Raw genomic sequence first — 12129 nt, forward strand, 5'->3', positions numbered from 1 at the left:
TTTATTGATTTGCCTAGAAACATAAATAGAAGGCAAGGCATCAAGACATTTAAACAGTTCACGTTTAGTCTGATGTAAATTACTCTCTCTATTCAACAAAGACTATAAGAAGAGGAAGAAAGCATCATTTCCTGTGCAATAGAGCCTGTCTCCCCGTAAGATGTATCAGGTTTTAGACAACAGAAATAGTTTTCCAGGTGTCTGTGTGTCACCGGTAAAGGTTTCAGCTGTGCCTTAGGGACAGGAACTGAACACTCACTGCTATTCTCTTTTCATCCGAATCATTTGCTTTGTTTGCTCCTCTCTCAAAAGGCTTTTAATACCGTATAAAACATGGAAGGAAAAAAACCCTCTTTTCTATGAAGATAACCAATTATGAAGTTAATCTAATTCAAATTTCATTCAGTGGTTGCACACTTTCTTTTTGACTTTTATCTTCTATCCTAATGTCCCACTGAGGAAATGACTCACACGGCTTTAAATGATGCTATAACACATTTTCCAGGGATGCTTCTCATTTGGTTCCTATAATTTCCGACTTATTAAAGCATGTTCTTGATTTTAGAGGAGTATCATGATTATGTGAAGCTTCTGAACAAAATACTACTATTAACCTGTTTGTTTCCTGGTGACGCTTGTAAGCTTACAATTTAATTGCATTTTATAAGTTGTTTAATTTTGTACTTGATGTTAGGATCTTATAAAATGAGCAGTGAATAAATTGATATTCCATATAATATAGAAAGGCACATTTAAATTTGCTCCAAAAATCTGATTATTTTTCCACTAAAAATCTTAACAATAGTAAGTTTTGTGGTGATTACTTTGAAAGACAAAAACAATCAAAAGTGAAGAGTTACCAAGGAACAAAGTGTACCTGCTGAGAGATTGAGTAAAACAGCAAGAAAAAGCAATTGTAAGTGGTCTGAGGTAAAGGTAGATAGAAGTTATGACTGGACATATAGGAGTAATTCAGTGTATTGTGCAGGTTCCGTACTTAAAACATGACATTTCACTTGAGAGTAGAAGGAAATTTGAAATGAAAATGTTACTGTGCCCGTTCTTGGTGTTTGCCAAACAAATTAAAAAGAGGAAGTTGAGGTATAAGAACTCAGAAGAACTTCTCCACCCTGGCAAAAGAAAAGAAAAGAATGAAACAGAGAAAAAAGCAAAGGAGAAATGCTGTAAAGGAAAGAATGCAAGATTCTCTGACTGGTTGAATACTGGTTGAATACTGGTTGGGAGGAGGGGGCAGGCAGAAAAGAATGGTAATTGAAAATTACCCCTAAATCTGAGAAACATTAAGGACAGAGTTACCGACAGTGACCAAAAGGTGGGAATGGAGACAGCAAGAAGGACAAGGAGATTCAGTCTGTGTCCCTACTAATTTCCTTTTTTATTTTTTAATTTTTATTTTGTATTGGAGTGTAGTTAATTTACAGTATTGTGTTAGTTTCAGGTGTACAGCAAAGTGATTCAGTTATACATATACATGTATCTATTCTTTTTCAGATTCTTTTCCATATAAGTTATTACAGAGTATTGAGTGTAGTTCCCTGTGCTCTGCAGTAGCTCCTTGTTGATGATCTGTTTTGTATATAGTAGTGTGTATATGTTAATCCCAATCCCCTAATTTATCCCTCCCCCAGCTTTCCCCTTTGGTAACGATAAATTTGTTTTCTAAGTCTGTGAGTCTGTTTCTGCTTTGTAAATAAGTTCATCTATGTCATTTTTTAGATAGTAATTTAAAATTTGTGGCATGACCCAGAGAAAGATCCATCACAGAGTCAGTTAGAAATATATGCTAGAACCAAAGGCAGAAAGCTGAAATGAAAAGGTTGGTGTGAAGGCAGATCAACAAAGAAACGGATCTTTCAACTTCAGAGGAAAAACGAGCAACTATTAATTGTGCTTAATACTGAGTGATTCTCCCCATTTATGTTTTCGCTGCCTCACGGCGTTACAGTTAATGATGCCACGCGGTTCCACTGGTGCTTGTCTGTTTGTTGTTGTTAATAGAATCCCCCTCAAGATTCCAAAGCCACAAAGCAACTGTTAGTGTTCGGTGACCTTCTGCACCGGCTGCCTTTGGGGCTTTGAAATTGATTTTCCCCCTCCCAGTCTCCGATAGTTTCTCTTCAAGTGTGCATCTCTCATTTGTCACCAGAGTGAAAATGGTGGCACAAATGGCAGAGGAACTGGAGACAGGTGCCGTGCAGGGCATCATTAGAAACATCAGAACAAGATCAGGCTGCTCTGGTATGCCCTGTGTTACAAGGAGGCTGCTGCTGCTTCTGCTTTATTGCCGAATACAATGGGGGCATATTCTCACAGGATCCACTTGTTTCATTCCCAAATATGGTCTGAGAAGGAAAGAAAATCCCTGTCTTTGTTCTCCAAACCTCATGTGGATGCCGGGTCAAAAGCATATGTTTTTGACAGTAATTTTTGCAGAATTTTTGATATGTGAGAAGCATATTCCCAAGGCTGTGTGACTGGTGAAGAGTCACAGGGTGGGAAAGACCATCATGACACACAGGAGTAGGTGCCTTAGAGAGAATTAGGTGATAAAAGAATTTTCTGGAAACTCCTTGTATACTTTTCATGTAGCTGAATTCCAGTATTCATTTATCTGTTCATTTATTAAATATTTGTGGAATTCTAGACCTAAACTAAGCGTTGTGTTCGAGCTTGAAACAGTTTTTTTAAGATCCTGGGCTTAAAGATACAGGTAAGTCACAAAATACACTTGTCAGTGTGTGGTAATTTCTGTATTGCAGTGGAAAGGACATTGTTGATTTTGGAAAGACGGCATCCTGTCTGAACCTAAAAATGGACAGATTCCTACCAAATCTGAAACCAAGTGTTCTCTGTAGAAAGTAGGTTGACATAGACCTTTTCTACTAGTCTAGTTAATGTCTCAGAGGTTTTTACATGTGTATTTTAACATATCTATTTTGAGGCTGTAAGGATTCTTAAAGGAATCATCCTCACATGAATGCCATCATTTGTAAGTGGTTTCAAAATACATCGATTTAACAGTCTTTACGAATTCTTTCTATACTTAACACCCTAGAAAGCCATCTGAAAATATTGAAGGCCAGTCATTCTAAAATATAATTGAGGGTGATTTGGTTTCTCTTTCAGTGTTTTATAATGTTTCTTTATTTACTATGCACGTACATCTCCAAGGCACTAATTTGATGCCACCCCCAACATGGATAGTCATTTAGACAGAGGAAGGGGAAATGCACTTCAGAGCTTTAAAGTCAGTGGCCAAAATTACCCCCAAAACAGTCAAATTCTATTTTCTCTTGCAGCGACAAAAGTAAATTTATGTATTAAATAAGTTAGGGGACTTCCCTGGCGGTCCAGTGGTTAAGACTCCGCGCTTCCACTGCAGGGGGCACAGGTTCCATCCCTGGCCGTGGAACTGAGATCCTGCATGCCGTGCAGCACAGCCAGAAAATAAATAAATTACTTGAGTTTTACACAATAAACTAAAAGACTGTATGACAATATAAACAGTACAGTCCTAAATTTATTTAAAAATAAATACAATTAGAAACTCTTTGAAAGTAAAGAGTCTTCAGTTCTGCTAACCTTGATGAGCAGTGTATTTTTGAGTAATATATCTTTGTTTTCAACAGTATCTCACAGTTGCATTTTGCTTTAAGAAAAATAATAATTTCATAGTCGTTCAAACCTAGTTCTTGAAAGAGTTCCTTGCCAGGATCACCAAAGCAGATGGACATCATGTATTGATACCACAAATTTTGGAAACTAGAAGAGGGTTGTCTGATTGGAAGTCAACATGTGTCTAACTCCTTGTCTCAAGCCATGTTTTCAGTGTTAAGGCTAAGATCATAATCTTTCATGGTCCATAGGCTGAGGTTCAAACCCCATTTCCCGTCGAGAAATGACCCAAAGCGCTCTGAATAAAGCTCTGACGCATTTTCCAGGTTCAGGTTTACTATAATTTCCAACTTTTATTTATTTTTATTCCATCATTTGTTTATTAGCTGTGGGTCTTTGTCCAAAAGGTGCTTAATTTCTGTTAGACTCACTGCCCACATCGGCACAATAGTCACCATTTTATTTATTTTACAGTATTTACGGAGCAACAGTTATGTACCAGGAACTTTCTAAGTCCTGAAAATACTTAGAGGCGAATGAGGCTTTGGGGAGTTTACATTCTAACTGGAGAAGACAGACCAGAGATTTGGGCAGTGGGTATACCATTCATATCCATCAATTTAGGGTACTAGACAAACAACTTCATGTTTTTATATTTCCGTCTCGATTTTATTTGAAACTCCCATCCCTGGAAACTTTGCTCGGGTGATTTGGGTCTCTCCGTCTCCCACCCCACCCTGTCGCGATGCTGTGAGTACAGCAGGGAGTCCCAGGGCTTGAGTGTTCATTCTGTTTCCTCATTATCAGTCGCAGTGTGGCTGCCGCGACAGCTGCGTTCCTGTCTGCGCAGGCCGCTTGGGTCCAGTTTCTCTGCTACTCTTGAAGCCGTAGAGGTCACTCTGCTTCCTGTGAATCACGCTAAGATGCGGAAATCCCAGGGAGGGTCTCCACAACTTCATCACCTCAACCCTCCACCCACTAGTTTTCTCTTGGGCACCCTGTGACCACTGCCGGTCTCTGTCTGAGGTCTGAGGACACGTGCCTTCCATTCTCAGGGCTGCTGATCCGCTCCCTGGCCTCCGCTTCTTTCTCCAGGCACAGCGAATCCTCTGCTCTCAGCGCCTTCTCCCCCATTTCCCTCTTCCTCACGCGTGATGGGAAAATTGTCTGGTCTAAGGGGAATCTTTACCTCCTAAATTTGATTTCTTTCCAACATTCTGGTTATATCCAGGTGCTCTCTACTTCACCCCACCCAGAGGTTCTTCATGGTACCAAAGACCAAGGCAAGGGCGTCTGTCTTTGGCCACGGGCCTGCATACTGGTCGCTGTTCACATGCTGCTTGCTTCGGGGTGCTTGGCTTCATCGGGTCGCTCGCTCTGCCCTTTCCGTACCCTCCGTCGAGGTATAGGGAGAGCCTCAGGCTTCTCTGGAGACCCTCAGCCCCCGCCTCCCTCCCAGCCCTCCCCCGGGCGGGCTTGTCCCACTGGGCCCTGTGGAGCCCTCTGCTCTCATCAGCCCCCCAGGGTTCTCTTCCTGCCCCCCACCTGGAGAGAAACCGCTATTTCACGTCACACTGCGTTTCTCCCAAACATTCTGGTTATACCCCAGTCCACCCCATTTCACCCAGTAGACTGGGCTTTGGGAAACTGGCAGGACACTCAGGCTGTTTCTCCTTCTTGTCCTGTCTCGTCTCTCCGGGGTCCTGTCTCGTCTCTCCGGGGGGCAGTGCAACAAGGCAGCTGCTGGAATTGAGAAAGGGGAGGAAGCGCGAAGACAGAAAATGGGGGAGATTTAAGGAGGAAAAATGCACATTTAAAATAGCATTAAAAAAACTTAACCAGCCGCCCAAGTGAACAGATGGACAAGATAGGAACTGACTGTAATAAGCGCTTTGAAGGAAATAAGCGTGATGATATGATGGAAAGTAAAGGGAACGGGGGCTTCGGTAGGATCTCTGTCTGGTTCCGTTATCTTTCGTGCCTCACCTTTTCCTTCTCCAAGAGGGGTGGATATGTATCCTTCAGAATGCGTTTTGTTACTCCTTTCCACCTGCAGGGAGGAAGTAGTCTGTTACTGTGGGCCGCTGGGACCCTTGCTCACTCACTCTTCATGTATAACCCTGAAGAAAGTGAGAGCCTTGATCAGGGGGTCAGCTGCAACTCTCAGGCCACATCCAACCTGTCACCTGTTTTTGTAGTGATCATGAGCTAAGAATGATTTTTCCATCTTTAAGTGATTGAAAAAAAGTCAAAAGCAGAAGAATATTTTATGACATGGGAAAATGACATGAAATGAAAATTCCAATGTCCATAAATAAATGTTATTTGAATACAGCCATAATCAAGTATGTATCGTCTGTGGCTGCAGTCACTATAGAAGCAGAGTTGTGATGGTATGGCCAGAAAAGCTTAAAATCGTGAATGTTAGGTCCTTTACAGAAGAAGCTTGCCTGCCCCTGATCTGGATGATCGGGGCCCTCCCTGGCACCACACACTCCATCTTCTCCAGCGTACATGCCCTCCCATGTGTGGGATCACCGGTGTCAAATTTGTAAACCAGGGAATTCCTTTTGTAGACATTGGTTGTGAGGGTGTTATATTCTGATTTGGGATTGAAAGTCTTCAAACGATACTTTTGGGTCTTTTGGAATATAGATTCCAGTGAGTGAATTTGGGAAGAAAAATAGCTAATGCTTATTCAGCACTTTCCTGGTGCCAGATGTAAGCACATCACATAGGTTACTTCGTTTAATCCTCATAAAATGCCTATGTAGTAGGTACTGTTAGTATTCCCATTTAATGGATGATAAAACCAAGACACAGGAAATTTGAGCCACTTAGAAACTTCATGCAGATAGCTATAGGTGAAGTCTGGATTTGAACCCAGACAGTCCGGATCCAGAGCCCACATTCTTAATAATTATGCTGAATATAAATATGGTAGTAGGTGCTAAAAATACTGCTTCCAACGTACCACTTAATTCAGGTTATAAACTTTAAAATTTGCTTTATAAAGTTGTTCCATGGAGGAAAATGGATTCACAATACAGTCGCTAGTATAATTTACAGAAGTAGTTACTTATCATTTGCATCTGTTCTAATTTTGTGGTTGACAAAGCATTTTTAGATGCATTAACTGGTTTACAACCCTGTGAGATAAGTAAATCATTTTACAGATGAAAATAGGATCATAAGAGTAGGAAATGTTAGACCAGGAACTTAAACCTCAATCTTCTGATTTCTAACCTAGAATTTTTTCCACTATACCTGTCAGGCAAATTTTCATGACTTTTACCATATCTGTACACCAGCTACACTATTATTCACTTAATAATTTTCTGGAAATGGACTCTTTGTAACTTAAATACCTGATTAGCCTTTCATAAACAATAATATTTGTAAAATTATGACTTTGATTTTTTCATTTCTGAAGCACGGTGCTTACTGTATTCCAAGTACACTACAGTAAATATTAACTCATATAAGCCTCATAACAACCCCGACAGGAAGATACTATTACTATCTGTATTTTCCAGATTAAGAAACCAAAACACAGAGAGGGGTTAGCTGTCTTGCCCAAAGACACATACCTAGTGGTAAAGCAGGATTTGAACCTCAGCAATCTAGCTTCCAAGTTCTGTCCTTTTAACCCCTTAACTTGTTTGATATACTCAATGTATTTTCTAATACCCATTAAAATAGGTACATTGTATTACAATTTAAAATAGTCAGCTGTGTCCCATCTAAAATCATCTTGCATAAAGACTGTATTGTACCGTGGTGGAATATTCCAGCGTATTTCCTATAGCCTCCTGCATAGAAAAGAGAGAGTAGTCTGTTGACTTAATTGGATGTGTTATTAGGGAAAATGATAGTAAATATTGGGACACAAACTAAATACACAATCAGATACTAGCATAATATGAAATGTAATCCATGAAAAACATGGTGCTTTTTTCTAAATTTGGGGACATTTATTGTTAATAGAAATCTTAAAACGAGTCATCTTTCCTAAAGAATTCCCTATGCAGCACTCCTGTTGTGTGATCGTTCAAATTTCTGCTTAAACATTTTCAAGGTAAGAGAGCAGACCGCTTCTTAGAGGCAGTTTACCCCACTGTCGTTTGGCTCAAGTCGTTAGGGAATCTTTCTGTAGTTGATCTAACAACTTGCTTCACTAACCTCTTCATTTATTTAGGCTGGTTTTAGAAAGTGTTCTGTGAGTCCTTTCTTTCTCTATCCCTCCCTCCAGCAGGTTTACTTTCCTGGCTATGTTTGACATAAGCGAAGGATAAGATTAGTTTGCCCCCCTGGAGAACTGACCCGCTGCCTGTGGCCAGGCTTGACGGTACCCGTTATTGGGGAGGGGAAGGATAAGAAAGTCCGCACACATGTCCAGAAAAGAAATCAGTCTGTACCACGTGATTGGGTGTGCTTGTGTTTTTAGGAGTACATATTCTCAAATAGAGCAAATCCACGTGTAGCTATAAAGTAATATAATTACTTTTCTTAAGTGAAATGTGAAGATATTCTGAAGGCAGTTCATAAAGGGAACTTCCAAAATGGTTTTGTGCAGGAAATGGTACGATTAGAACAACTCTGCGGTCTCTCAGTAATCATTTGTGTGCGTAAATCCTCCTGTATTCATTACAAACCAGTCTCTTTCATCCCGGAGTCATTTTTCTGAGTTGGGTTTTCTGGTTAAAATATTTTCTTAATTTCTCATTTTTTGAATTATATGCAGTAAATGATTTTAAAGCCAGAGAGAGAGAGAAAGAGAGGAGAGAGCTCATGCCTCGCCGTCTCTGTCTCTCACATTTTAATCTATTTGTATCTTATTATGATTTTTTTCCCACCCCGCAGGCATTTCCTATTCAAAACAGGAACAGGGACAACGCCACTGTTCAGTACTGCAACCCCAGGATACACAATGGCATCTGGCTCTGTTTACTCGCCACCTACTCGGCCACTACCTAGAAACACCCTATCAAGAAGTGCTTTTAAATTCAAGAAGTCTTCAAAGTACTGTAGCTGGAAATGCACCGCCCTGTGTGCTGTAGGGGTCTCAGTGCTCCTGGCAATACTTCTGTCGTATTTTATAGGTAAGAACACATTTCTAGAACTCTATTTATTTGGTCAAGGTGTGTATTTGGAGGTTATATGTCATGGGGGAGGGGCTGGTACTGATATATGGTAAATCGCAGAGTATTTTAAGTAATTTCCATCTTATGTAGATAGATGGAAAAGCTGCCTTTGCATGAGGCACGAGGTCTGTCTTGGACACACAGTAGAGTGTCTGTGTGTGTCGGATTTGTCCCTCGTGAGATATGGGCAGCTCTGTGGCATTTCACGTCCAGGAGATAATTGATGCGCTTGTAGTCGGAATGAGCTCTGTGCAGGAATCTCCTTCAGGGCAGTCGATAGGAAGCTCTCTGCTCCTTGCGATGTTACTGTCTTTCAGCCAGCTCAGCTGTCTAAATGTAAAGCCCATCGCTCAGGGCCATCCTCTTGCACTCAGGAAACACTCTCCAGAGAACCGACCATCCATAAAACAATGGCTGGATCACACGCGCGCTCCTCTATGTGGATTTGCCAGCTTTTCCGATGTGGTATCGATCATGTTTTTTGTCACCCAAATGATGGGAGCTGCTAAGAGAAGTTGTAAATATGCCTTTCCTCTAACCGTTTCAGAGCATAGATGAGCGTTCACACTATTGGAAAGTTGCTTATTCAAGTGTCAGAAATGACCACGTCTGACCTTGATCTGCTTCTAAGTGTAGGGAAAGGCCCACCGCATCGAAATGCAAATGGTGTCCACTGAGATAAATCACAGGCCGTGTGTTTTGCCAACAAGAACAACAGCCAGTGATGCATCCTCAAGTTTACAAAGCGATGTGTGATGCCCCATGAAATTCTATAGCTGAATAAGAGAATCACAGGGCTGTCTGTAGAATAGTGTGACGCTTTCGTGGTGAACCAGTTTCTGTCACTAACTACGGTACTCCTTAGTTATAAATGATGTCCTTTGGAAAGTGAAATAACCATTTTGAGTCACGTCATTTAAGAGGAAAATAGAATTTTAGAGCATGAAGGGAGGAACTTTAGAGATAATTGAGTCAGGGCTGGCAACTCGGTGGCATGTGGAGTACTGTGACTTCTGATTCTTTGACCGTGGTCGACATCGCTAATGAATCCGGGCACCCTTTCCCACTAAACCTGCACACAGCCTCGTTATCGTCATCACAGGGCTTCGTACAGCCACTGTCCATCAGAGATGAACGCGAGATGAAACTTTCTGTCTTTTTTCAATCTAAGTTAACTCCCTCCTTGTAAAAGTGGTCAAACCAGGTACCAAAGGGGTTGCCACTTGGCCGAGATCACACACTAATGATGTACTGCTGTACCGTTCCATAACACTCGAGGGACACGAGGAAGGTCACAACAAAAATCTGTGTTCACAGACAGATTTCTAGTATTCAGCTAAAAAATATCCAGCCATTAAGAGCATCTCTTCTGGTTACTGTACACATTACTTGTACTTGTCAGCAGCGTGCTGCTGAAGAATTTTAAATGGTGTCTGAAACGCACCGGTCACAAATGGGATGTAATAAATTAAGCATATGTATTTGTATGGGTTTTTTTTTTTTTTTTTTTTTACTATAGTGCATGCTAAACGGATAGATAAGTACTATGCACGGTCAGAGTTCAGTGTCTGTGCTGTGGATGTGTGGTCAGACATCCTTTCTGATCTTAAGTACCTGTGTCCTACCAGCTGTTAAATATTTTGAATATCAACTCTGATACCATTTAATTTTATTTACATTGCGTGACTAGGAAGAAAGATAGCATTTTGATGTGAGATCACATCGCTATTATTTGTGAGCCTTGTGCTCTCTAAGGATCCGTCAGTGAATATAATTGAATATCACACTACTAAGTGAAGGCTCAAATGCCCCCTTCCTTCACGTTTCCTGCTTTTACTGTTAGTGGTTAGCACCCTACTTTACGCCTACCAGTACCACTATCATAGATGTCTGCCTTTGATTTTATCTTTCCCCACGTGGAAACATACAAATTATATAATTAATATACTCACGTACTCTTGTTAGTTTAACAGATACTCGTTGAACATCTGTTAAGATTTAGTTACTGTCCTAGAAATTAAGGTGATACAATCCAAGTGTTATTTGCCAAAAAATTACTTTTATCATCAGAGAATTATCTCATCGTTTTATTGCTTTAATTAAACACAAATATACTTAGAACTTTCACTGGTCTTCCTGTACTTCAATAACTAACACCCTAACATAATGGTTTTCTGTTGTTTAGATCAGGTAAAGCATTTCATTTCTGCATCAGTTAGCATGATAAATCAATTTGAGAGTGAAGATACTGCCTTTACCCTTGAAAAAAAAAGAAAAGGACACTTCTGTCCCCGGGAAGGCTGTCCTTTTCTATCGAGTGTGTGTGTAAAGCAGAGAGGGAGATCTGTCCAGCCAGATCAGCCTGATAAGCCCCACAATCAATGGGACCAATGTCATCATCACACTGACCTCACAACCTTCAGCAAAAGGGCAGCCATCCTTAAATTTTCTTCTTTCCATTCCCTTAGAGGTCCCCTTCCCTCATATTGACTGTCAATATAAAGTCAAAGCCTTAAGAAATAAGTAAAATAAAAGGCCTGAGAAATTATTTCTCACCTAGAATTTTCTTTCTCACCTTCCAATAAGGTCATGAGAAGTTATGAGATGCTGTAGCGTTTACAAGTCTCTTCTCTAAGATAAAATTATCTCAGGATAGTCAGAAAGCGAGGAAGGGAGGGGGACAGACTTTGCTGTTTGGTTGTTTTTCCTAACCCTATAAAGAATTTCAGAGACTAAAGAAAGGTCAAGAAAGAAAGTTAAAATTAATTCCCATAGGTAAGTGTTATATCTTTGCATAGGTAACCACTGCTAACTTTTTGGTGTCTGCCCTTTCAGATATTTCGCGATGCGCATATACATCTAGAGTCCCATATTTTTAATTCATTTTTGTACCAGACTTTCTCATTTATCATTCATTAAACATCATTTAGCAGCTTTTTTTTTTTTTTTTTGCGGTACGCGGGCCCTTCACTGTCGTGGCCTCTCCCATCGCGGAGCACAGGCTCCGGACGCGCAGGCTCAGCGGCCATGGCTCACAGGCCCAGCCTATCCGCGGCATGTGGGATCCTCCCGGACCGGGGCACGAACCCGCGTCCCCCTGCATCGGCAGGCGGACTCCCAACCACTGCGCCACCAGGGAAGCCCTAGCAGCTATTTTTAATTAACCGGTTTCCAAAAAATGCAGTGACTATTTTCTTATGCGCGTGTGTGTGTGTTTATATGTGCAGCTGGGTTCCGTCGATCAAATTTTTGGTCGGAATAAATTATTTGAAAGAAATTTTCTGTGCCAAAGGACCATGGCCAAATTACCCTCAGTTTACACAACTACCAGTGCCCCTTAATATCAGTA

General features: G+C 40.9%; 1 protein-coding gene across 1 annotated transcript in view; it reads left to right on the top strand.

Annotated features, from left to right (window-relative positions):
* Positions 1 to 12129, top strand: part of TENM3 (teneurin transmembrane protein 3) — a 430454-nt gene that overhangs the window by 267064 nt on the left and 151261 nt on the right. Inside the window, exon 4 of the mRNA XM_029226434.1 lies at positions 8500 to 8738. Coding sequence (XP_029082267.1) covers positions 8500 to 8738 — 239 coding nt within the window. The remainder of the gene's footprint in view (positions 1 to 8499; positions 8739 to 12129) is intronic.

The sequence above is a fragment of the Monodon monoceros genome, unplaced genomic scaffold, assembly GCF_005190385.1.
Source record: "Monodon monoceros isolate NGI ecotype Baffin Bay Population unplaced genomic scaffold, NGI_Narwhal_1 Super_Scaffold_17, whole genome shotgun sequence".
Lineage (NCBI taxonomy): Eukaryota > Metazoa > Chordata > Mammalia > Artiodactyla > Monodontidae > Monodon > Monodon monoceros.